The sequence below is a fragment of the Cebidichthys violaceus genome, unplaced genomic scaffold, assembly GCF_023349555.1.
Source record: "Cebidichthys violaceus isolate CVI_PGR_0920_01 unplaced genomic scaffold, fCebVio1.0.p SCAF_5, whole genome shotgun sequence".
Classification (NCBI taxonomy): domain Eukaryota; kingdom Metazoa; phylum Chordata; class Actinopteri; order Perciformes; family Stichaeidae; genus Cebidichthys; species Cebidichthys violaceus.
In genome coordinates, this window is record NW_027176705.1 from 5603209 (window position 1) to 5630510 (window position 27302).

General features: G+C 40.3%; 1 protein-coding gene across 3 annotated transcripts in view; it reads left to right on the forward strand.

The window, feature by feature from the left end:
• Positions 1 to 24874, forward strand: part of esrrga (estrogen-related receptor gamma a) — a 74569-nt gene extending 49695 nt beyond the window's left edge. For all 3 annotated transcript variants that reach the window (XM_068730635.1, XM_068730632.1, XM_068730633.1), the window contains exons 7-9: positions 14695 to 14801; positions 14897 to 15059; positions 19231 to 24874. In XM_068730635.1, the coding sequence (XP_068586736.1) occupies positions 14695 to 14801; positions 14897 to 15059; positions 19231 to 19475 (515 nt within the window). In that variant the 3' untranslated portion in view covers positions 19476 to 24874. The remainder of the gene's footprint in view (positions 1 to 14694; positions 14802 to 14896; positions 15060 to 19230) is intronic.
• The last annotated feature ends 2428 nt before the right edge of the window (positions 24875 to 27302 follow it).

Below are 27302 nucleotides of genomic sequence, written 5' to 3' on the forward strand. Positions count from 1 at the left end.
TATAACACTTCACAATGAGCTCCAAGAGAGGCAGAACATCACTGTGTGTGTGTGTGTGTGTGTGTGTGTGTGTGCGTGCATGTGCGCGTATGCGCGTGCACATGGGTGTGTGTATGTTTGTGTCTGTGTGTGTGTATGTGTGTGTGTTGATAGAGAAATGTAAAAGCCTAGACTAGTGATGATGTCACTCCCTGGCCCTCCTTATTAAGTCTGGTGTTGTCATCAATCAGCAAAGAGGTTGTTGGGCTTTGGGTCATAGAGTGGTAAATCAGAAAAGAAAACATCCCTCCGCAGAAACAAACACACACACTTTCTTCTTTTCCGATTGTTAAATCATCTTCCAGTCCATCTCTCCCTCTCAGTGCCATTGCCCTCTACAATAAAACGGCTGGTCCAGCTACACATGTGCACGTAAACTCATAAAAACAAAAAATCATACGCGGAAATACACATGGACACACGCACACAAACGCACAAGCAGATTTGGCCCCATTCTGTCTGCTAAGGCTAGTTCACCTTGACAGTCACAGCATGCTGCGTGCCTTCTTAACACACAAACGCAACACACAAAGATACAGTCCATTCACATAGACACATTCAGCACAGTGTGAAGACAAAAACATTTACATGGTAGCGTCCAAGCAAACACAGTCTTTATAGGCATAACATGCAAAGGGTTAATTTAAGGTTTACTTATATGGTGGAAAGTCCATTGAATTGCAGAGAAATTTCAGAGGTATTCAAATCTATTTTCTGATAAATTATCCCATGATTTAAACTCTAGCCAAAATAAAAATGCGTCTCCGCTATGTCCCACCCCTTGAATACAGACTGACCAATGATGGGGTAGCATTGGCCAGTCATGGTTAAATGTTGTGTAAAAGTTGTCAGTAATCATTCTTTAGCCTGAAGCATATACTGTTGTTCCTATGCTGATTAAAAAACATAATGAACACTAATTCATAAGGTTGCTTTTGTAACAAACTCCTCCTGACAGCACTCTGTCTTACTTGAAGTGACATAACGGACTCTGTCTTCTCCAGATTCTAATGACATTCAACTGATGAATGAGTTTAGTTTGATCTGATTTAAAATCAGAACTTGATTTAGTTCATTGCTTTGCTCAATTTGGCTTCTTTTATGCACTCTAGTACATATCTTTATGTATGTTTCAAGTCGCTGTTGATTTTCTCTGGACTCTGTTGGGGGTGTTTGATTTCCATTTCTGCTCATCCCTGAGCTACATAACACATTTAGAGGTTGTTTGCTTATGTGTGTGTGTGTGTGTGTGCGTGCGTGCGTGCGTGTGTGTGTTTGTGTGTTTCATTGTCCACATTTGTGCAGAAAAGACATCTTATTGTCCAGTGCGCCACCACCACCATGGTTTCCTGCAGCCCATACAGTATAAACAAACGCAGTCTTGTTTGCAGATGAAAACAAATATTGATGAAATCAAATTAGGAAAAGAATATTTGATATCTGAGCGTAATGTTTGGATTAAGTTGGGCTTTCTTTATTGGATTATGCCTGTGGGTATTGGAAGCATGTCATCAATATGAGAAAGCAGTGGAGGGAATTATTCTGTGCATTGCTTTTCTGTTGTCTTATCTACTTTCCTTCACTTTCTAGTCTTTATGGTTTAACCTAAAATGTTCCCCTAAACACTGTAATATGAGTTAATTTAACAAAATAGAACCCCTATTTTTATTGGGAATGTGTCTGTGGAATATCTCTATAAGATTTAGAAAGTCAGAAAACTTTAAAATCCCCTTATTTTTAGTACGCTGTAATGCTGTTTTTGTTAGTAAGTTATTTATGCCAAATTTGATGTTGTGATACAAACACACTCACTCACACACACACACAAAGGCACCTACATATTCAGTCCCTGAAGGCACGTTCAGTCTGTGTTGACTCTCCTGTCTGTCCGATGCCCTGTGTTTGTTTTGTCATCACGGTGTTGACAGTGTTTCCATGACGATGTGCCAATGATGACACTCAAACACACGCAGCTTTAAAAACACACATTTCTTTATACACACACTCAACATAAATATTCTCTCACACACACACACACACACACACACACTGGTTTTTACCTCTATCAGGTCACACCTTGGTGCTGACACACACCTTATGCCTTTAGATTCAAGCAACCTCACACTTCATACGGAAACACACAACTTGCTTCACGCTTAGTACCAGCTGTCTCTGTATCCACATGTGTCACATCATATCAGACCAGAATTCAAAATGAAATATAAAACACAAAGAAGTCGAAGGGTAGCGGCAGCCTATGATAGTGGAGTTGTGTGCGTAAAAAAAAATATGATCACATCACCAACAGTATCCTTAGTAATAACAGCACCGTTAACAAGTAAATGAAATGCCTGTATATTAAAAATTACACTGATTTTAAAAGTAGTGTCTGATGTAAATCCATTGTTTTTTTCTGCTCAGCTTCCGATTACAGCCTTTGATTAAAAGTCATTTTAATAATTTTGATTCTATTCTAAAAAAAATTGTCATGAAAGACATTCAGTAGATGGATATTCAAGTAAAAGTGAGAAAAAAAACACAAATATTGAAGTCATTAGATTTGCTCTCTGCAGCCCATTGCTGTTTTTCTTATTAGTGTGATTACATTAGCAAATCAAATTCATTTGTCTATCAGCCTTTGAGACACAGCCTGCAATCTGAGTACACCGACTAATCTGCATCAAATAATGTCTGTCACACACACAAAACACACCAGAAAAAAGCTGCGTCCATAAGCATGCACACAGGCATGCACACACAAACACATACATCATAAACGCACCCATGAACATGCAAACGTACACTTCTAATGTCGCACTAATACACAGTGAATGTGCACGAATGCACACGTACACAGACGTGCACAGTTTTATAATATGTGACATCAGACGAGCAGTAACAAATAAATCAGCACACCATCTGAGCCCATCATCATCTAAGTCATCACTAGCAAACAGTCAGCTTTTACTACTTTCAATTTGCTTTTGTGTTTGTGTGTGTGGGTGTGTGTGCCTGAGAAAGAAAGAGAGAGAGATGATGTGATGTGATATGATATGATATGCTGGCGGGGCATAAAGATAGATGATCATAATTACGCACAGGCCAAACTCCATTTCAAATCATCATCATCCTATTCTATCTGTTAGGGCACACACACACACACACACACACACACACACACACACGCACACACCAAAAGCAATATAAAGAGTTCACACACATACAGGAATTCACAGTTACCCACACACACATATCACACACCTATGCATGCAGCAAATCTAGTGGAAGGAGGGACAGGCTTGTCATGGCATCACATTATTTCTGTCGGTTCATGCAAAGTTCACAGACAGGCATAAAATAGTTATTCTCTCTCCCCACATTCTCTCTCTTATCTTTTTACCTTTCCTCGCTGTTTCTGTCTCAATCTTCCCTTTTCTCCTCTTTATCTATACATGTTCTCTTTTTCTTATGCACTCTGCTCAATCTCGGCCTTCCTCTCCCTCTCTTGCCCCCATCATTGATCCTCACCTCCTTCCCCTTCTCTCTCCTTTTTCTTCCTCTTCTTATTTTTGTTTATTCCTCACTCCCCCTATGTTTTACTCTCCCTCTCTCACTTGTCCGTTATGCCCGATGCTCCTACTGTTCATCTTCTACCTTCCCCCTTTCTTCTACCGCCCTCTCTCTCTCTCCCCCATCCTTCACCCATCATTCTTAAATAACAGTCGAGGATTCATCCTTTCCATCAGGGAATAAGCAGGTGGGAAAATGGGATTGGAGCGTGCCTGCCACCAGCTGGGGAAGACTTATGGTCTGTGCACACAACACACACAAAGAGACAAATAATTTATTAATTTAATAGAGGTATTATCCCATAAATACAGGGACACCTTTTGCACATACACAAGAAAACACCTGCAGATAGGCAACAGTTTGGGTCTGCTCCTGTGCCTGGGTGTGACCCAGCAGTGTTGAAAGGTAAAATAGAATAACCATGTGTTAAATGGTTTATAACCAACCATTAGCATCTTGGTTCTTTGTCTACATGTATGTTAAGGTACCCACATTTTGTATACACATGAACATTTATTGTAATTAGGATACATATAGATGGAAAACTTCTTATAGTGTATAGAGAGATTGTCACTTCACAAAGACGAGAAGAAAAAGGAAAACAGGCGATCGAAGATACGTCAGAACCTGAGCTGTTTTATAAAGACACATAGCTTAGTGTGCATTGCTAGTTAGCTACGTCAATGAGAAATAACACAAGGCATACATTTGCTTTGTGTTCATGTGGTCACACTATCAGGGATACTGTTCCTACAACACAGAAACTCCAACAGAATGCTCTAATATCAAACGTATAACCACCACTCCTCAAAGCAATAGGCCTTTCTTACAGCAGACATTTGACATACTGAATCACTGCTATATCATTCCATTTCACATGCCAAGATCTTCACATTTGGCTGTTTATTTCCCTTTTTTTTGTTCCAACTTCCAGTTCCTATCGAATATGTTTTTCGTCTAACTTTTTGGGGTTTTTCAATAATGTACATTAAATAGCGTGCATGTGTTTGTTCACAGCACTTGTCACTCCCCACCTGCTATGTGGCGGAAGACAATGTCTCAGTGTTTCACTGTGTGTTCACATGCACACAAAAAACACACACACACAGCAGTAATAATGTGTGTAGTTTTTTGTCTATTTAATCTTGATGGGATGTTTCATCTGCAGGCTGCTATCACAGCTGGCTGCCTTATTGTCTGGGTCAGACTGATGACTGTGTGTGTGTGTGTGTGTGTGTGTGTGTGTGTGTGTGTGTGTGTGTGTGTGTGTGTGTGTGTGTGAGTGCGCGCGCGCTTCTCTGTGCTTCTCTGTGTGTGTTCTTGCCTGTATACGTTTTTAGTTTTTTAGTTAGTCTAATACATGCATATGTGTGTATATCTACAACTGTTTGACACATTTTTCTCTAAAACACGTAAATACCATTTACCTACATGAACAATAAGCAAGTGTGTATTGTGTATTGTGCATGTGTGTGTGCTGTCCATCAAGCCACACACACAGCCCTACCAAACCATTGGCTTGGTTGCTGATGATGACATATGAGTTCCTGGCCTTGGTAATGGCTGTTAAATCTCATAATTACACGCTTCTTTATTGCAATGCATAATGACCCCGCAGCACTATTGGACAATTAATTAAGATTTTCAGCCCAGGCTTTTTCAGGCCCAGATGAGGAGGTGGAATGAGGTCTAATGTCCGTGTCTTCGAGCTAGGACATTAAGGCACGATGCTGTAGGAAAGAAGGCTGTCTCTCTGTGCGCATTCGTTTTCATCTCTGTCTTTCTTTCCGTCTGTGTATGTCTCTCTCATTCTCTCTGTCCTCTCTTGCTCCAGTGTCGAGCCTTTCCTTTCAATGCTTGTCCAGGATGATGATATTGGAGCCTATATCTCTAATCTGTGAATGGTAAATTAATCCCTGTGGAGTTTCTGAGGTCCTCTCTCTATGGAAAGCTACGGGGGATTAGGAAGATAGAATCAACACAGCCTCATAATCTCATATACAGACACCAGGCTTGGACAGGGACCATTGGATTTTGTTTTAAAGCCACAATCAGCAAGTTTCTATTCATAAATCAATACCCCCTTTTTAATGCAAAATGTTGTTAGTGAAAATGTCAAAATACATGTGACAACAAACTATGTCATGTAATCATCTTTGTATATGAAAAAAAATCTCCTGCCCAATGGTTTTGATTGTAGGGCAGCCCATTTGCTGATGCTTGGACTATGGATTTACTCTTTTCAGGAGAATATGGTATGGTAGGATATTGTCTGAAAAGATAATCCACCAAGAGATCAATAGACCACCACAACCCAGTTAATTGAGCAAGCTGGGGAAATGAATTAATCGCAGACTAGATAGATAGATAGATAGATAGATAGATAGATAGATAGATAGATAGATAGATAGATAGATAGATAGATAGATAGATAGATACCTTTCTTTGATCTTGATTTTGCTTTTAAACCCAGTTGTCCTTCACATAATTCAATCCCTGGCTCTAAAGTATTTCCCAGGAAGTATTCCGCCTTTTCATTTGTTCCATGTAGAGAACTGTCCAACTGTGGCAATGGAATCTTTTAAGTTGGGATGAGTTGTCACTTAACAAAGCTAAAATTGTGGTACTGTACTTGGCATTATTGTATGCCACTGACTGGATGCTGCCGATGGCCTGAGAGGGACTCATTCTTTATATGTCTCGTGGAGTCTTGATAGACATGGGGTGACTTTCCCTGGGGTATGAATTTTGATGTAAGGTTCAATCAGTGTCTTAGTGTGTTTCCTAATGATGCTTTTGAGTTAGTGGAAAACACCAACAAAACGGTATGTCCAGCTGTCTTTTACCTAGCCTGATATACTTTTACCTAGACGTCAAGTATAGGCATACAAATATCCAAATTATGTCCTCTTTATTCTTTTATGTATTTTGTATTTCAGCTCAATGTTTTTTGTCTGTCAGCAGTGTCTCTGTGCGAGAGAGAGAGAGAGAGAGAGAGAGAGAGAGAGAGAGAGAGAGAGACAGTCAGACAGACAGAGAGTGTTGGTGTGTAAGCTTCTCAGTTTTGTGTACACATGGTGAATTCCCCTGACAGATTTGTGTGCACATGCTCTCACACACAGTGGTCATTCCTGCCTGTGTCAGCATTGTTTTTGAAGAAGGGAGAGACAGGATTAGAGAGGAAGACAGGATGGATTGAGTAAAAGAAAAAGTAAAAATGACAAATAATACCAGAAAACAGTAATTGTGTAGAAATTAGTTATTTTGTTAGATGTTTATTTCACCAGGACATTCTCCAGCAGAGCAGACTATTGTCACTTGAGCAGCACACTTGACTCTATAAAGAGATAAGAAGACATGACCCCAGTGGAGCTAGCACACACACACACTCACCCACACACTCCTCGACATGGCCCTGGTGGAGCTAGAAGTGGGTAATTAAAATGTAAATATTGATATTTTATTATTTGAAATGCCTCCACTGCAATGCTCTTAATGTCACTCCATCTGTCGTCTCCACAGAGACTTGGGGTTGCCCTCAACGACCGGCCGCCCCCACCCAAGCAACCCCGCCACGGCAACAGCTATAACACTCGACACACATCTCTGCTGTTGCTGTGTCTCCATTTTAGCTCTAATTAAGTGTTAAATATTAGCACCCGCAACCACAGAGGCAGCACATACCACACGTGAACAGGGAGAATACAGCACACGACCCTCCTCTCCACCTCTGTCTCTCTCCCCCCGACTCTCTCTTTCACGCACACACATAGACACACACAGACACAGAGAGCACTCATCCCCACTACAGCAATGGGAAGATTTTAAGTGTTAATCTTGCAGTGCTGCTGATGGTGTCTAATGTATGCAATTAACAGTCAGCCAGGGCTGAGGGTTTGGTAATTAGCTTGCTGTTCACACTGATTAGAGGCTACTGCAACCCTATGACTGCTCTACTCTCCCTGAGGCCGCACAGAGAAAAAGGGGGGATATGGAGGGAGGAGTGGGGGAGGGGAGAAATATAAAAAAAATATATTTTAGCCAACAATATAAGAGGGGGTGAAGGGGATGAAGGTGATAACGTGTGTTTGTGTGTGGTATAAGTGTTCTAGAAAAGTAACTGATAGCGTACCGAATACATTTGTGTATTTGTACTATATCAACTATAGAAGGTAGACATGGCTCCTTCATGGAACCATATTGAAGTGTCTTCAGCATTGGCCTCAGTATCCACAGTGTACAGAGGCTTACAAGTCAAATCATTAGAATAATACAAACTTGCAGGCTGGACACAAATATTTGCATGCTCTTCACACTCACAGACACAAACACACTTTTGATACACTGAAATGATTTTGATAGAGCAACTTGATTTGCACTTTCATATAATATCAACTCCACTTGAAATTATGATGTTTTCATAAACACATCACGTGTACACGTATGTGTGAATGTGAGTGTGTGCCCTGTGTATCTTAAAGCCTTTCTAAATTAGCTAGATCTCTGGGTGGAGTTGTTTCCATTTCGTTGCGCATCTCTGTGTAATTGGGTCAGCTGGTGGATGTGTGTGTGTGTGTGTGTGTGTGTGTGTGTGTGTGTGTGTGTGTGTGTGTGTTTGTGTGTGTGTGTGTGTGTGTGTGTGTGTGTCACAGCATTTGCCAGCGTGCTTGTCGTGTGCGTGTATTTTGTGTGTGTTGTTTCAGCTTGGCCAAAGCCATCACAGGGGGTCCGTGTTCATTTGGGCCGGCGTCTGGCCGTATGGTACAAAACAGTTTGAAATGTGCACACACACACACACACATACTCAAAAAGCATCACAAGGGACCACTTGCGTTACACAGCATGCAACAATGTGCACACAAACACAAATTTATACACAAACGCATACAAAAGGTGGTATGAGAGAGAGCACTGGAGTCGCGTAACACAGGGTGCATACAGAACATGTACTCACACACACACACACACACACACAGGGGCAGCGATGTGCTGGTAACTGTTGGACACTTCACGTGTCCTAATGCAATCTCTATCACAGTGGGCCAGAAGACTTAAATCTGTCCCCTGCAGAACACAATACGTGTATAGTACAGGCTGCACATAGAAAATCCACAATTCTCCTCTCTTACAATAAGCAACAGGACGATCATGAATCAGTTTACATCACAGTCCTTAACACCTCTGTTAAAGAGAGAGAAGGTTTGGTTAGCAACATCATTAAACTACATTAAGGAGGAAGTGGCTATTGTTAGATTTTATGTTACAACATAGAAGAAAAATTCAGATATGGTAAATGTCTATTACATGTCTATTACACTGTTGTAGCATTGTTGGACACATGTCATTCTTATTAATCCCTGTAATGAGGAGCTGTAGGCCAGGATGCCCCTCTTACAGTACACATTCAGTTTCCCTAACTGTGCTTAGTGTGAATTCAGTTTTGCTGTCTTGTGTTACATTTCTATGACAATGTGTGAAGCTTATTCTTACAACTTAAATCCGGATAACTCTTGATAAATGTGTGAGTCTTTGCTGTTAAATTGTTGGGACAGGCTGAGAAGTTTCCCGTTAAATGTGTCCTGGGGCCATGATCAAATAGGACAGAGCACAGTGTCGCTGGTAACAGAGCAAGCAGGTGCTCAAAGAATGTTATGCCGCTACAAGTGTGCCAATGGACCACCATATGAATTTTGAAATATTTTGTAAACTGCTTGTATTCAGATAGTCAAAAGGACCTAAATGTGGCTGAGAGAACATATAACATAAAAAAGAAACCATACCACTTAAAAGCCTGTTAAACCACTAAATTAAAAGTAAACCAGTGTATGTTATGTAAAACCGCAACGTTCCTGATTCGATTCCAGCTAGGGACATTTGCTGCATGTCATTACTCTCCAGATGCTTACATGTTTTCCATCAAAGGCAAAAAATGCCAGAAAAATCTTCTTAAAAAAACGTCATTTTAAATTCACAAGCCTCAGAAATTATGCATATTGGTATTACACCAGGATCACATCCACCAGATATCAACACCACTACCAACTCTACTCCCTGATCTGCACACCATGATTAAATAAAACATTTTTGCTAAATTTGTGTGGTAAGTGCTTTGGAGGTTAGACTTACACGCGATGCGAGACAGACTGCTCAAGGCCTATTCTGTCCAGGCCACAGTTTTCACACTGGGGGTTAAGTTGGTAGTTGGCTCATTCAGATCAAATGTGGTCCAGCAGCACTGAGCTGACCTGCATCTCTGCTGGCGGCACCCTGGCAATGTCTTATCCTTGTCTTGTCGGTTTCAATTTAAATAATTATATTGAGCAAATACAAAATAGAAAATGTTACATATATACTTATACATATATACTTCAAAGTATGTTATTGATTTTGAATTCAACATTTGCTCATTTACAAAACTGTCTTTTGTCTGCAGACACACAACAACGCAGCTACCGTAGGTACACAGAAATAAATGACATAAACTTGAAATGGTCAAGAGAAAGATATTTTTGTATTTGCTAATTAAGAAAAGGATAAGGTGGTCATCTTGAAATCACGATTGACACATGTTTAACTTCCCCTCACAATGTGAGGTGTAAGAAAATGTTGCCGATGAAACAAATGATTCAGTTCTGTGTGCAGTCTATATAATGTACAGGCTAACACGTATCAGGGAAATATTACAGATCTGATTTACTTTCACTTCCTCAATTTTACCTAGAATCATCAAATCACATCCACATTTATGCCAAAAGTCTTTTTCTCCGCAGTGACAGATTATGAAGACTAGTCGTGTGTTAATAACTGGGACCAGATCAGCATTACAACCAGTTTTCACACCTGTCACATTCACACAGAATACGCTTCTTTGATGCATTATGCATTGCAGATGTATAGGCACTATCGTACAAACACATACAGACTCGCACGCACATACAAGTAACTTCACAAATGCCACAAACTGCACACACACAAGTGCACATGTACTCATAAGCATCACAATAGCTTCTCACTGGTTCCCATTTGCCCTGTAACCACAAGAAAACAAATATAGGCCTCCTGGATATTTGTGTTGGTGTGTGTCTTTGTAGCAACTGGGGCGTGAGAGAGGGCTATCCTGTGTGTGTGTGTGTGTGTGTGTGTGTGTGTGTGTGTGTGTGTGTGTGTGTGTGTGTGTGTGCGTGTGTGCGTGTGTGCGTGCGTGTGTGTGTGTGCGTCTGTGCCAGACTGTTGTGCGGTCTCGGGTGTAAACGTGCAGTCAGGACTCATTTGGCAGACAAACAGGCCGCAGGGTGGCTGGGGAATCGACGTGTGTTTGTGTGTGTGTTTGTCTTCATGTGTGTGTCTGATAGAGTAAAAGGAAGAGGAAAAAAGAAAGAGAGCGCGAGAGCAAGCAGTAGAGGTTAAGTCTGCATGACTGCACTGCAGCCTCTTTCTGTCAGACCAATGTATGGCACACACACATACCTACACACACCACACGCTCTCTCACTCTCTCTCCCTGTACCTTCATAGATACAAGATACAAGAGAGCGTCCTAATATTCTACACACACACATATCCAACTAAATACATAGTCTGGGTCATTAACTTGACCTCATGCACACCTTTCCTCATCCTAATCAGTATGTACACTCTTGTGTTTGGCAAAAACTAAATCAATATCCAACCCTGTCTCCAAAAAAGGAAGTTTATATCCAACTGTGATATACTTGTTAGTAAATCCAGGCCAGGAAGTGGTATGTTCTAAGTAATGAGAGATGAGAGAAGATGTAGAGTTCATTCAAAGACATAAGCATATATCCAATAATGGTGCCCAGGGAACACAAAGCTTTACCTGTCGATCACGTCCTGTAGCAATTTTCTCTTCTTTAAAGTTTATATCAATATATTTAAGCAAAGCTTTGAGCTTCATTTCCCTTGTACATTACTGTACATTCAGCTCAGCCCACCTTTACCACAATAAACACAGGCTGTACAACGTCCACACATACACAAACACACTCGTACTCCCACACATAGTATGAGATGCCTTATCAACAATGGGCAGAAAGGAAATGTAATTAGAGCCAAATAGGGAACCTTCTTTTGTCAAGTGAAATCACAGGTATGAAAGAAAGGTCTCCACCCCTCCCAGCACCATCTCCACCACCACCTCTCCGTCTAACACCTCTCTCCCTTTTACTTTCTTCTTTCCTTCGTCTCACTCATTCTCATGCTCTCTCTCTCTCTCTCTCTCTCTCTCTCTCTCTCTCTCTCTCCATCAATACCTCTCTCTCTCCATCATCAGCACTAAATTCCCATTGATGTTTCTTTTCTTCTGCTGTATCGATTGCTTCATGAGAAGGAGGGGAGGAAGCGAAGAAGAGAGAGATGGCGTTATCTGTTAATTAATTTGTCCTGAAGCTGGCCGCCTATTAATCAGACAGATAAGAGGCATTGGATGGCTGAACAGCGCAGACAGGCTGGTGGGGAGGGGAGGGGTCAGGGAGGGGCACATACACAAACACACAGAAATACACACGGATAGAGACGCACATATAGAGACTCACAGAAACATGTATGGGAATGTATGCATATGCAAAGAATGCAAACATGCTGGCAAAACAACAATCCAGCACGCTTACAGGACAATAATGTATATTATGTTCAAGTACGCAATATAAAGCATACACATATTCGCAAAAGCACACACCACACTCACCTACACACACACACACACATACACACACAAACCGTGTCCTGATAAAAATCATTGATGTGTACCTCAATAAGAAAAGCTGCACTTTCAGCTCAATAAATTAATCACAGGGGTTTTAATTATCGGTATTTCCTTTGTGCGTGTGTTTGTGCACGTATGTGTGCATTTTATGTGTAATTAGGGAGAAGTTTGTTGATGTATGAGGTATGTGCTAATCATGTAATGAACTTAATGCTAGTCATTCAGGCATGTTTTGGATGACATTTACTATTTTTTTTTGTGTATCCGTGACTCTGTGTGTATGCACATGAGTGTGTGTTTGCCCAATTTTTAAGCCATGTGGTCCTCCACTGGCCCTGGATCAAATTCCACCAGAGGGATGTGTGTGAATTGATTGAACCCTGCGTGTTGCTCCCACTGCCAGAGCGCTGAAAAAGCACACACACTTATACACACAGACAAGTTTAAACACACAACCAGTGACACCATTAAATTATATTAACCCCTTACTCATGTCCTCTTCTCTTCACTTGACCCCAGGGTTTAAACAGATTCAATAAGTGTGTGCATTTTTAGCAGTGCCCATGCTTATTTCCCCTGCCCACAATGAGTGGTGAAGTCCTAAGGACCCCCTTAAGACATCTGCCTCTGTGAAAGAGATGTGTGTGTACATCTCGGTGTGTGCATGAAGACCCCCTTAAGAAATTCACCTCTAATCCCTTCTGATGATTTCATTAAGTAGAAGAAGACACTGCCAGTTGGCAACAGTACTGCTCCCTTCACTGTGCCGTGTGTGTGTGTGTGTGTGTGTGTGTGTGTGTGTGTGTGTGTGTGTGTGTGTGTGTGTATCAATCATTCACATTTGGATTCCTTCCAGTGTGTTCCTATGCATTTATGTCTATGCATATGTGATACTGTATGTGTTTGAGTAGCAGTTTCTATCTACTGTATATATGTGTGTGTGTGTGTGTGTGTGTGTGTGTGTGTGTGTGTGTGTGTGTGTGTGTGTGTGTGTGTGTGTGTGTGTGTTGGATATGTTAACAGTTGACGAATGAATTAGAGCACATTACAAACAACAATAGCCTGCAACCTGGACATAATGAGACGCCTGCCATTACCCATCAACACGCTGTGAGATAAGAGCCCCTAACGCACATGCACACATACACACACCAACACACACACACACACTGTCACACACCTACCATCTCAAGAGGAGGCACATGGCAGCAGATGTTGATGAAGAAATATCTTCCCTCTCATCTGCCGGCTTCTCCTGGCAGGATGCTCCTCTCAGACACAAAAACACACGCATACACACTCACAAACACACACACACATACACACACTGGAGGGCTGCAGTGAGGTCTGACAGGTGTGCTCACATGGGCCACTGTCTTTACCTTTCCTATGAAGACTTGCACACGCACTAAAATGCACACATAGGCAGACAGGCAGGTGTGAATGAACAGGTGTGTGAGGAAAGGACAGCTGTGAGGAAAGGTGTGAGTGGGCAGGTGTTCCATTAAAGATATTGACGGACAGAAAGAGAGAGAGAGAGAGAGAGAGAGAGAGAGAGAGAGAGAGAGAGAGAGAGAGAGAGAGAGAGAGAGAGAGAGAGAACAAGAGAGAGTCTGGTCCGCTTAAGTAAGAATGTAATCAAAAGATATGAAATGAAGCAGCGAAAATATTACAAACTAAATTACAGTAAAAAAAGAGACATTCAATACAGAGAGTGGCAGCGAAGGCATAATGCCGCAAGCAAAAAATGTGAAACAGAGAGAGACCCCAATAGACCAGACATGCAGTTTGAGATTTATCAAGATGGATGGATAGAAGGTGATGCCAGAATCAGACACACAGATGGTCAGTCGTAGTTAGACACTGAGAGATAAAAAGGCATGGATTGCGATTGGAGAGACAGACAGATATAGACGTAGGCAAATAGAAAGACATGGATTGACACCAGAGCAAGCAGGAGTTTTGAGGCCATAGCAGCAATTAGTGTGTGTGTTTGAGCGGTGCAGCAGCAATGGCCAGCATTGATCCATGGAGGCTGTGTCAGAGAGAGATAAGGCCTGCCTTTCCCCAGAGAACAGCCCTGGGCACAGGGGAGAGAGGAAGAGGAGGAGGAGGACTCTGGTCAACTGGATGGATGGAGGGTGGGCAGGGAGGGAAGGGAGGAGAGACGATCTTGACCCTCGCACAAGCTTCAAAACCAGCTTTATTCACTCCTTTTCATTTGCTCCACCTTAGTTTTACTTTTTCAGCATGACTGTTTATGTTGACTACTTACAATAGTAAAAACAGAGTGCTTAACTCATTGCTGTTTTTGGGCTGAAAAATGAACAATCCTCTCTCTTGCTTGTCTCAATCGCCCCCAGGGTTCTCTACGCTGTCTTTGGCAGACCAGATGAGTCTACTGCAGAGTGCATGGATGGAGATCTTGATCCTACGTGTTGTGTACCGCTCACTGTCCTTTGAAGACAAGGTTAGCATCATATTTTTTGCTTATTGATATTATGAAATATATAAATACATGCATGTATGGATGTTCATTTGCAACCTCTTTGTGTCTCTCTTTAGTTAGTGTATGCTGAGGACTACATAATGGACGAGGACCAGTCGAAGCTAGCTGGACTTCTGGACCTGAACAATGCCATCCTTCAGCTGGTCAAGAAATACAAGACTATGAAACTAGAGAAGGAGGAATTTGTAGCTCTCAAGGCCATCGCTTTGGCTAACTCAGGTTGGAAATTCTTCACTTTTTTTTGTCTGCCTGTGTGTTTGAGTTTGTTTGCACGCGTCTGGTGAAGAAAGAGTTAATCCTTGGAATCTCCTGTCCCATGGGACTCATTTAAACTGAACCATCAAAGGACTGATTTCAATACTCTGCATCTAAACACACACACACGCACACACACAGTGAAACATGATGCATACTTTCACACACACAGAGACTTTTTTCTTTTACAGCACCTGCCTTTGTCAAACCTCCCACTTTCACTGTTAAAGCCACAGACACTTTTTTCATCATACTCCTAATAGCCACTTATGCCAACAATTATTTAACGAATACATACACACGGCAAAGGTACAAACTCAAACACACACACATCTTCAACCTGAAGCCCACCTCCCACCCCCAAACAAAGTGGCGATCCCTTTTACAATTAGCATAGTCGTCTCTTCAGATGCCTGTTAAATAAGCTGAAATCATTAGAACCCAAAGTCTGTCGATAAAGCCCCCTCTCTGATGTGTCCAGCTGCATCGACAGCTGACTGACACACTCACACACACACACACACACACGCGCGCCTTCTTCCTCCCATGACCCGTCTTTTGAACTTTGTCTTGGAAGCCGGCCAGCTCTTCAGTACTCTTTAATTACAAGGGGGTTGCTGTCAATACAATGTGTTTAAATGGGAGAATGCAATGGCAGAGCTTTGAATAGGGAGGGAGGGGCCTTTTGTTCTTATTCTGCCACCATCAACACACACACACGTACACTTCAGCACTTTTTCTCTAATATGCCAATTTGATCTCTCTTTCGCTGACACGTGCATAAAGACATACTCAACATAAACTATTATTGTGTAGTTTAATGTGAAACTCGGAACAAGGTTTGCTCACACACATAGTCATGCACATGCAGAAAGTATTGACATGTTGTTTTCCTGTGGGCTATGTGACAATCAATTTCTTGGCCCTGCCTATTTGTGTGTGTGTGTGTGTGTGTGTGTGTGTGTGTGTGTGTGTGTGTGTGTGTGTGTGTGTGTGTGTGTGTGTGTGCCAGTCTAGAAATGTTGCTGACTGAAAGTTGAGAAAGCTGGCTGGTTCTGCTTGCTGGATAACAGTGTTGATGATTATGATGGTGGTTATGAAGACTTCTTTGGCAAACAGGTTTTACATACATGTAGTCCTTAGTGCCTCTAAAACCAATGGCCCGGATGGGTTTACAGGTCTGGAGAGAAAGATTAAAACTATTTATTAGCTCCACCTGTAAAATCTATTGCAATTCAAAACAACACTGTGAACCGTATGATATAAAATTATTGCTGTCACTGTGTCAGATTCATTTCCTGATTGGTTCATCTTTTGGTCCATAACATTCTCCAACAGGACATCTTCAAATTGCTTGCAAAGATACAAAACAAGATGGAACCAGAGAATGTTTTTGCTTTATAATTAATTGGATTAAAATTATGAATCAGTTATCAAAATGGTTGACAAATCATTTTCTGTTGATAGAATATACAATAAATCAACTGATCGTTTAAGCTGTAGATGAAATCCCTTTGCTAGTTTGGCACATGCAACTCAAAAAGTATCCAGATAAATCTGGGGAATAGTTTACCTCTCTGTTAAGAAAACTCACATTTAGGAATAGTTGTTCTTTTAACTGATTGAATTCAAAACAGCTGACACCAAAATAAGAACTTTGCATTATTGCCCAGACTCTCTTACTGCTCTTCAAGACAACAGAATGCTAGCATTAGCATTTTGAAGGGCACTGACACTAATTAATTCACAGGATGCTAATCGTCTGCATTAATGAAGCCAAGCCTTAAGAAATGTTAGCAAACGTGCCCCACATGTAAAGACAGCTAAACTAGCCATGGGAAACAAGAGGCACGTGTGTGATGTGTGTGTCGGTGTGTGTGTCTGTGCATTCATTTAGGTGTGTTTGTGTGCATTGTGAGTTTCATGCTAACGTTTGTGTTTTAACAGCCGTATGTGCTTGTGCTCATTAACGTCTGCGGTTTTACTTGTGAGTGTACTGTGGGTCAGAGCTCGGGAAGCAGCCATGTCTACCAGCGTTAATACTAAACGTACAGTAGTAATCAAAAACAATGTGAAACTCATTAAACTTCATTTTAACGCATGGTCATTATAGGCTGCACCTCAGGTAACCGCTTATTAGAAATCCAAGAATAACGAGGAGAAGGGAATTGTTTTATAATTGCGAGTGATGGTAATACTCGTAAATTTGTACATTCAGTACATGTTTATTATGTGTTTGTTTCACTTTGCGGTACATTTGATACAAAGTTTATGTTGTGTTTTTATGTAACAAGAGACCCTGCATAAGGGGCAGCTAAATATTTGGCCTGAAAATGTTTTCCTCAAAATTAATAAAAAGAATGAAAGTAAAAGTGAGACATACAATAAAATAGAGATATGAAAAACAGATGTTTGTATTGGATGATAATTATGTTTTATATTCTTTTTGTATTACAAAATGAAAATAACTATCCACCTCATTAACCTTAATGAATATAATTTTTCCCTCCCGCAACAAAGCTTTCCACTGAGCAAAATATCATCAAGTGGCAAAATCCAGCCGTTTGGATCACCCACTCTTATTTAAATTGGGAGAAAAGTGAAAAATTTGAGAACAGATAGAAGCTGAGTTTTCTATTGATCCCTATAGAAACCAACCCACTGACTGGTCTGGTCCTGCATACTGATACATGCATTACACTCTATAGATCCAACACTTCGTATTTGATTGTGTTTGCGTAAGCGTGGACTTCAATGTGTGTGTGGCTGTGTTCACACATTTTATGTTGACTGTATCTGCACTGTATCATTTTTGTGTTTCACTCACCATGTTTGTGTAAGTTCAGACTTTCTTTGTCGAGGGTTACTAGTGTGTAAGTGTGATCGTATTCCGCAGGTGTGAGCATGACTTTGTGTAATAAGTACAGTACCATAGCATTGTTTTAGTGTTCTACATGCACTCATACTGTAGGTCTCATCCCCTCTACAGATCTACCTTGCGTGTGTGTGTGTGTGTGTGTGTGTGGGTGTGTGTGTGTGTGTGTGTGTGTTAGGGTGTGGTGGCCTATCAATAGTTGCCTTGTGATTATTATTTAACATGCATGTAGTCATTGATCGGAGACATTGATCGGAGGTTGCGAGCTAAAGGCCAGCTCACATTAAGACTTTGCCTCCCTAAGGGGCAATATGGAGCATTACTATTGAGGGACATTCTCAGCCTTTACTGCCACATATGCTAAAACGCACCTTACGTGCCACCTCAAAGAGAGATTACAGATGTGTGCAGCCAAATGCTTATGCACACACACACACACACACACAGACTCTCAGGTGCTCCTGCATCTCTCCATCATTCTACAAGTCCATCTCTTTTTTCTCCGCCCACTCGTCTCTTTGTGTGTCCATTCATCACACCCATAGATCCACACTTTAAAGGCAGAGAAGAGAGAGGCCCCTGATTTTAAAGCCCCAATCCTACATTTAGTTCTAACAAGAAATTGTAGGTTTTACATCTATATTACACAGCAATGCTAAAAACTCTAATGGCATTTTGAACTAAAGCTAAAACTTGTAAAATACTACATGTATGATTAATATGTTAAAGATCTCTTTGGTGTGCAGAATAAAACACTGGTGTTGGTTTATATTCAAATGAAAATGTAGAGAAGTATTTAGCACTTTTTTGATATATGTCAAGATCACATTTCCCTACACCATAAAGAATGTCCTACCCTGAGTTTGTGACCTGTCAGTAGCATCACTGCATTGAGCCTGTTTGGATTTTGGATTAAATCTTTAGCACCTCACTCACACAGCAGACAGCGGGGGCACAGGTACTGACAGAGACACATACTGTTCGAGAGTTGTAGGAGGTTTCTGCAATGAAAAACGTGCCTGCTTTTGATGCTGGAAAATTCAGATCATAAGCATTTCAGTCAGCAAAAGAGGCTGATGATTATTTTAAATGCATTGTCCAATTGCTTCATGTTCTAATAATAACAAATACATTAAACCATAACCCCCTATTATCCTTTTATTTATGTTTTTCATAGTAAGATACTACAAATACCTCTTCAAATAGATTTTAGTTCACATTTAAATTGTAGTCGTGTATTTGTCTTCCCTCCTTCTCCAGACTCCATGCATATTGAAGATGTGGATGCAGTGCAGAAGCTCCAAGATGTGCTCCATGAGGCCCTGCAGGACTATGAGGCTGTCCAGCACCAGGAGGACCCCCGCCGGGCTGGCAAGCTGCTCATGACCCTCCCCCTCCTCCGCCAGACCTCCACCAAAGCTGTGCAACACTTCTACAGCATCAAGCAGGACGGCAAAGTCCCAATGCACAAACTCTTCTTGGAGCTGCTGGAAGCCAAGGTCTGAGGACGGGAGAATAGATCGGGGAACAGCTAGGCGCCGGTCCGAATCTCACTTTGAATGACCTCCTGCTCTTTTACACGCACACACTCTTACACGCACACACACAGAAATATGTTCCTGAAGTACTTCTGCTGACACCCTCTCCTGTACAAACAAGTAACCTAAACCTCTTACCTGAACCTCCAGCGTCTTTGACTAAAGGGTGCTCACTCAACCTTTTGTTTTGGGGAAACTTGCTGACAGACTGACATGACCCCCATACTACCAAGGGAAGACGATATTTCCTTTTAAAACTATTAAAAATCACTCAACAGTTACCACAGTGGCTCCGAACATTGAAGATGGCAAAACTCTTATGCATTTAATAACTTTAAGATGTTGTTAAAAGACATGCGCTTAAATGAGGACACATTTAAAAGAAACTAAAAACTCTTCATTTTAGTTCTAAGAGACTCTACGACTGCACTTGTGTCTCCTGTCCCCTCCCCATTTCCCCCAACAGAGTTTTTTAAGTGTTCAAGAAGACAACGAGTGGAGAAAAAAAAGGAACACTAAAGAACTACTAGAATGACGTTTGTTGTCAAATTACATGTACAATGAAATTTGGATGGATGGACAGAAAGAAAAGAAGAGGAGATTTACCCTGCCAAAGAATGGAGCTCATCCATTCAGAGGATGCCAGCAAACTTTACTGTCATAACCCAAAACTGTTTCTGGTTTGATCGACCGGTGGCTTTCAATGCTGGGCCTCAAAAGTGCTGCTGGTTTTCTGTTCCACCAGTTATTTAAAATGGGTCTGGTTATTATGAAAACCAGCAGGGCCAGGACCAGGATTAGAAACCACTGCTATAAACACTTTCTGGTTCTCCCTAAATTCAGTTCCTGGTTTCTCCATGACTCCTCTACTTCAACCACAACTTTACTATTTGTTGTATTTGTTGAAGACCTTGGCCTCAGTATAACCATAGAATCAGTGTTTGCACACTTGACGATGCTGAAAATGTTTCTGACTGACAGAGTTCACGAGTCAAAATATTACTGAACAAGATAAAAGTTGATCTTTACGGTCAAGAATTGATTCCTGCTTGTCCCGCTGGTAGATGTAGGCTCAGTCCACATTCTCTGTATTTATTCTGTCAAACACTTCTCCTGTGTTTAGACGTCTGTTTGAAACCTTCTCAGCCGCTCAGTGGCCCGGGTTTGTTGCTCTCCACACACGTCAGTAGAGATTTGAGTCTGTCAATGTGCCATTAAGAATAGTCCAGCCCGTGCTCATTACCCAAACTCCAAAAAATGCAGTGTCACTTCAGTACTACCGTCCTTGCTCCGTTGCATTCACAACATCCAGTGCATCTCTGGCGTCAGCACAGAGCTATTTTCGTGATTCATTCAGGGAGTGATGGGGTCACTCAACGCAATACAAACCAGAAGGAAAGGTGTGCTGACAAAACTGAATGAAGAACAACTATTGTTGCTTTCAAACTCTCTATTTTTTTCTTTATTTCTGTCTTGAAAATAATCTTAGCGATGAAACCAGTATTAGGGTTGTAAATAACTGTCATCCTGTATATGACATATAACACGGCTTTGTTTTTGTTATTAATATTGTCTTCTTAAAACTGAATCAATCAATATGTCTTTCCTTTTTTCTATCAGCTTGACCACTTTCAGCAATTATCATATATATATATATATATAAATATAACAAGTAATAATGTATTAACAAATCAGCGTTTTATCTTAGAAAACTCTGAGCAATAGTGGTTTAAAGGAAGGGTTTGTGCATATGGACTAAGTCTGCAATATTAACATAACGTGCCAGTCTTAAATTTGGAAGAGAGAATGGGGATTTGAGGAGAGTTTGTAGCTTCTCTTTTTCTCTGTGTAACTTGCCATAAGCTATTAGATAACAGTCAATATTCCCTTTGTTAGAGAAAGTAAGACAGGAACAAATATGGACCAGATATGTGAGTGTGGAATGTTAATGCTGCCGTCACATAAAAACTCTGTGAAGAATGGTTATCATGAGGGCTGAAGCAGCAACACAAACAGCTAAAAACAAAAAGATCCAACATCCAGTTTGTAATTAATAACATGGCTCTGATGTGTGCACCTTTCTTGTCTGATTGAATCAAGACAGTTTTTTGTTTAAAAGCCAATGTTCAGTCATACACAGTTTTTGTCCTCAAGTGTGGGGACCGTCAGAATAACCTAAATCTGGATCTATGCAGAGGAAATCATCAAAATAATTAAAACACCACAATGGCTGTTTCATGAGAGCTCGCGATTCAACTTCTTGTTGTTAGAGACTTTATTTGACCATTTTAAAGTACGGGTTTATGTGTTGTAATGGTGGTAACCAACCATCCTATCAAATAAAGTTTAAATTGATCAAATGAATAATAGGTAGTCTTAAGACTTAAGTCTTAAATTGTGTAGGGGAATCACAGACTTTTTAAAAGTCAAAGTCAATAGTTACCCATTCAATTTAAGTAGAGTGTTTAGCTGCAAGAAATGGAAAGCTGAGCTTACAGGAAGCTGACATTTTATAGTCGAGTGAAGAAACATTTATTTCATCATTATAGTAAGACCGTATGGCTGACAGATCACAGTTTAAACAGGTGAAGACAGTTGAGGGATTTTTTACATCATTATGTATGTCATTTCTAAAGCCGAATAAGAATGCCAAAATGTGTAATGTAGATGACGGTGTAATCTAATCTAAAATGGCAACTTGTCACAGCAGAGGAGTGCTGCAGGTTAAGTATAGTTGATCTCTAACATCACATGCTCTGTATCAAACATCAGTAATATTAGTAAGGGGTATTTTCTCAGCCTTCTTAAACATTGTATATTGTAAATTATACAGATTATAATTCTAACATAAGACATTTTATTGGAAACAAAATCGAGAAAAAAAAAAAAAAAAGTAGTTCAGCCTCGATGTGTGTTTCATGTTCGCTGTTTTTTCTATCAAGAAAAAACCCTGTTTCGTTAGTTTTATCTGTTTTTTGTTTCTCTTTGTTTGATCCTTTCCTCCTCTTTTGAGTCCTCTTGAGGCGTTGCTTTGTACTTTTTCTTGTGGTGATTCCCGTTCTTGTGCTGTGTGCTTCTTCTTTAGACAACACAGAGTAGAGTAGAGGCCATGTTGTCTGTCTGTCAGATCAGTCCGCTGGGGTCTGGGCACCGGATTCTCTCTCAATGATCCGAACCAGATATAAGGCTCTTCTTCTAGAAACTAGACCACCAAGATCAAATTACAGTATTCATCTTTACCAAACTATACATAAATGATTAAATATTTAGTATCTAAATGAAGAAACACCATACAAGTATTAAAAAAGGGATCATTTGTGTGACTTTCCTGTAGAATAAACAATATACTGTATATCTTTAGGTTAAAATAACGATGAAATGAAAAGGACATTTGAGTAATTCAGAACTGTAGGTGACTCTTTTTTGATAAACTTGCTGTACATTACTGCCTTCCATACAGCTCGGCTCAATCATCTTTACTGTTTCAGCAGTCAAAAAGAGAAAATATGAAGATGAAAAACTTGTGTCCCATTTTCAGCTCATTTCCAGGAAGATATCTTCTTTTACAACAAAGATTAAAAAGTGATCGGACAGTTGAAAGTTTAGGACTATAGGTTTTCTAGTGGGTTGATGGGAAATGTTAAAGGAAAGCTCAATACATTTTGTTTGCACTTACTGTTTCTGTGCACCATGCACTCATTACACTGTGGGACAAGTTTCTGCTTTGGCCCCAGAATTAAGAACTTTAGATTTAAACTCAAAATCTCCTTTAATGAACATGTTACTCTACTCATTTTGCCTCATTTATAGATTCTGCGCTACAAATAGCATAAAGTCTTGCTTGGACTCATCAAAGGTCTTAAACATTAACATATAATCTGAGAAAACATACATACAAATAATTTAACAGGTGCATATTAGGCAAAATCCCTGATGACAGTTGAATTTCCTGTTTTGGTTGCAACTTCAAACACCATCTCGTCAGACAGATGGTGTTTCTTATCATCCACTGTACATTAATCTACAAACGACTTATGGAAGAAAGGTGCTCTTTTCTTACTATTTTTTCTCTTCTGTTACTGTTTTTATTTATTTGTCAGTTGTCAAACCAATGCTGTGCACTTCTGAACAATTCAAGGCGATGAAAGATGTTACACGTCTCCCTGAGGTGATTATGGCTGAGCTGGATTTAAATAATAGCCACATTTTAAAATGACACAAAGTTAAATTTCTAAACTCGCAAATACTGATCTGTAGTTATATGTGTTTCATGACAGAAAATGGTTCACCCTGTGCCACTTTGTTTTCCTAGTGAAAAAGAATAAATCTACCAGCTAAATTCAGGAGGGAGATTGTGTGATTCTTTCAGAGGGTTTGATGAACTTGCTGCTCATAGCCAAGATATTATTTAAATGTACAGGACAAACGTGTTTTCATACAACATTTCTTTTTTCGAGTTAAAAAGCAATATTTTGTGCAATGACGAGACATGAGCTGCACTTGTTTGTGTTTTGGGTTATACATGTAAATGCTGTTAAAGCTGTTAAAATTATTCTGTGGTTAAAGCTAAAACCATCTAAATGACAACAAACCAAACTGGTATTTTCTATGAGGAGTGTTGGAAGAAGAACTGTCTGGGTTTTCACAAAGACATTGACAGAAAAAGTTTGACCTGGTTGCACTTCGGGCACCATGTTATCGCCCTCATCTGGAATTTAGATCCATTAGCTGCAAATACTCTATGTAACAATAGTTTAGCTGGAACAGAAGGACAAGTTATTTAGGCATAGGGACAAAGCAGGATTGTCCATCTACCATGGCTGCCCCTGAAATCTGCTAAGGCCAAACTGTGTCTATCTGCAGCTCTACAGTGTTTAGTCATTTAGTTGTATTTAATCCCCAAATGTAACTGCCACTTGTGCTGCGGCTAACCCTGCAGTCTGAATTTGCAAATGTGAAGAAAATATTTAAGGGGGACAGAATGATGACATTTGGATACAAAGGATATTTAATGATTGAAAAAACCCTGGCGTGGTGGAGAAGAGTTGCGTACGAGAGAAGACCCTGTAGTGTTATTAAAAACATGTCCGTAGATTTTAGATGTGCTTCACATCAGTAAATGAAAAAAAAAAAAAAAAGAAACGATAACCTGTATATTTTTGTGACGTGTATCATACAAGTGTGCTCCAACAATAATGTCCATTTGTGTAAATGTATTTATTTCACATTGTATATATTGTTCAATGCAAAAAGAGAGACCTATGATTCTGTAACTTAAACTACTATGGGTTGAAACATTACATGTGTTACTCCAGACTATGCCTTTCAGGATTATTACAGTAGAGCAATATCAATTAAAACCAGGCTTCCAGTTTTGACACCTGTCTTTTGTCTCTGATTTATACACACATTTCTTTTAGAGTGTTAACAATAACCACATAATTTATGAGATAGTTCACAGAGCATGCATGCAAGTTTCCAGCGGTGCTGTACTTCGCAAGATTATGTTTACATCACGTTCAGACAGACAACAGTCCTGAAAAAAAACCCCGACCTGGCCCCATTTATTTGAATGAGGCCAAGCCGGCCGTGCAGCAGGGAGGTGCCAACGCAGAGGGCGTTTTGTTTGTCCGCCAAGAAAGTTGAAGCTGTACTTTTGCAGCATTATCCAGGAAGGCTTTGTGTTAGCCAATCAAACTCATAGATATGTTATTCAAACTGGACTTCCCAGATTGTATTTCATGTCTCTTTCCCCACTAACTCTGACTCTTGCATTGCTTGAACGCAACAGCACCACCAGACACCATTTTGTGGCATAAATTGACTTAGTTCTGCCTGAAGCACACCTGACCAGAGTGAGAATTGACTCAAACTATCTAACAGGACAAAAGGACAAAAACATCAAGCATGATTGATGGCAATTGGGACAGTCCATACAAGGTAAGGAGCACAAACAGGGACTCTCTTCTAACCCCAGTGACACTATCAATGTGGCCAAGAAATACACCATATACAACTAGTAATTTTTTAAACAAGTTGAAGTGCCTTATAATACATTTCAGTGACCAATCAAAGGATAATACAACTGCGGTTATCAGGGAGCATGTTTATCATATATTTTTCTAATTGCAAATTTACCCATTAGTCAAGAGCATTTAAACATGGACTTTAAGGTGAACTCTATGCTGCTGTCACAATATTTTACTATCCTTTCATGTGAGGTAAAATGAAAGAGAACAGGGAGGAACGAGTGAAAAGAGTGAAAGGGAGGGGAGGAGAGGGGGAGGATGGGGGGTGGAGGAAAAAGGAAGCGGTAACAGCTTGCTCCGGTGGGTGGCTAACTACTGTCCATTCTGAATTATTTTGCCAAGGGCACTAAACTCTCACACACACACACTGATGTACAACATTAAATAGAAGAGATTTTACAAAAGCAGCTCCATTTGTCACTTTATTTCCCTCTATTAACTGTTTTATATGTTTTAAATCATTGTTTTATAATTCTTTACTATTTCTACCTCCTGTTTATATTTTCTTTCAGTTACCTCTTTTTCTTTTACTTTGTTCTTTCTTGCTCTGTCAACCTTACGTCCTTCCCCTTTTCTCTCTCCTACCCCTCTCTCTCTCTCTTTTCTCTTTCTCTCTCTCTGTTTCTGTCTCTCCCTCTCCCTCTCCCCTAATAGCTAGCAGCAGTAAATGGGACGCAGAGGCCAGATATTTAATGTAGCAGAGAGCCGTGAAGAAGCCTTTTTCTAACAGGGGGAGTCCTGACCCGCAGGCAAATATTTTTCAACCAGATGACATAAGAAGATATTACCGGAAAGAGAGCAAGATTTTTATTCCTTTTTTTTATCTTTCTACAATTTCTCACTCTCTTTTCTATTTGGGTTGCTGACTGCTCACCCGGCTCTCTGCACATACGTTTTATTTTACTTGCACGTCTTTTGGAGTTCATTTATTTTATTTTATCTTTGATTCATTATTATGATACGATAAAAGCTACTTGAGCATTTCAGCTGCTGAGGGGCTCTTATCGTTAACCTTGTGGAACGCATGTAAGAGTGGGCTCCACACGCCGCATCGCTAATGGCCAACTTAACTCCTCTCTTCTCCTCCTCCACCTTCTGTCTGCATCTACATCTCTCATTCTATCTCTGTCTCTCTCTGAGCATCATTCATCCCTTAATCTTGTTCGTCTGCTGTCGCCTCTTTTCTCTCATAATTCCCTCCTACTATATGCATATATAGTATTTATTTAAGTAATTTTTTCAGTTTCTCTGCTTGATATTCAAATTGGTTTTATTTATTTTGTATACAGGAAAATAAAACTCAGCACTCTTCTACTCTACTCAGCATAACTGACTAATGAATGACGCAGCTCTTTGCACTAAAAAGAAGATACAACCTCGATCTGTCACTGTTAATAATTATGATGAGCTGTGTTTTTGGTGGATAAAAACTCAGCTGCCTGATACGATATTTTTAGTCACCGTAGGCATTTTATCAATACAGACTTTATTTTGGGGTCCCACAGGGTTAATTTTTTGTCCCCATTTCATTCTCCATTTACATGCATAAAGTTTCACTGTTATGCCAATGACGCACAGTTATAGCTTCCCATAACACCTAATGGCACCATTAGTCTGGACAGTTGTAGACGCTGCCTTGCAGCTATGAAGTGTTGAGTGTTACCGATATTTCCACAACTTAATGAATCCGAAATCCAAAGCATCAGATCATTTTCGATTCAAATAACTCAATTACATTCATTTATTATAAATGAGGCACACTTTC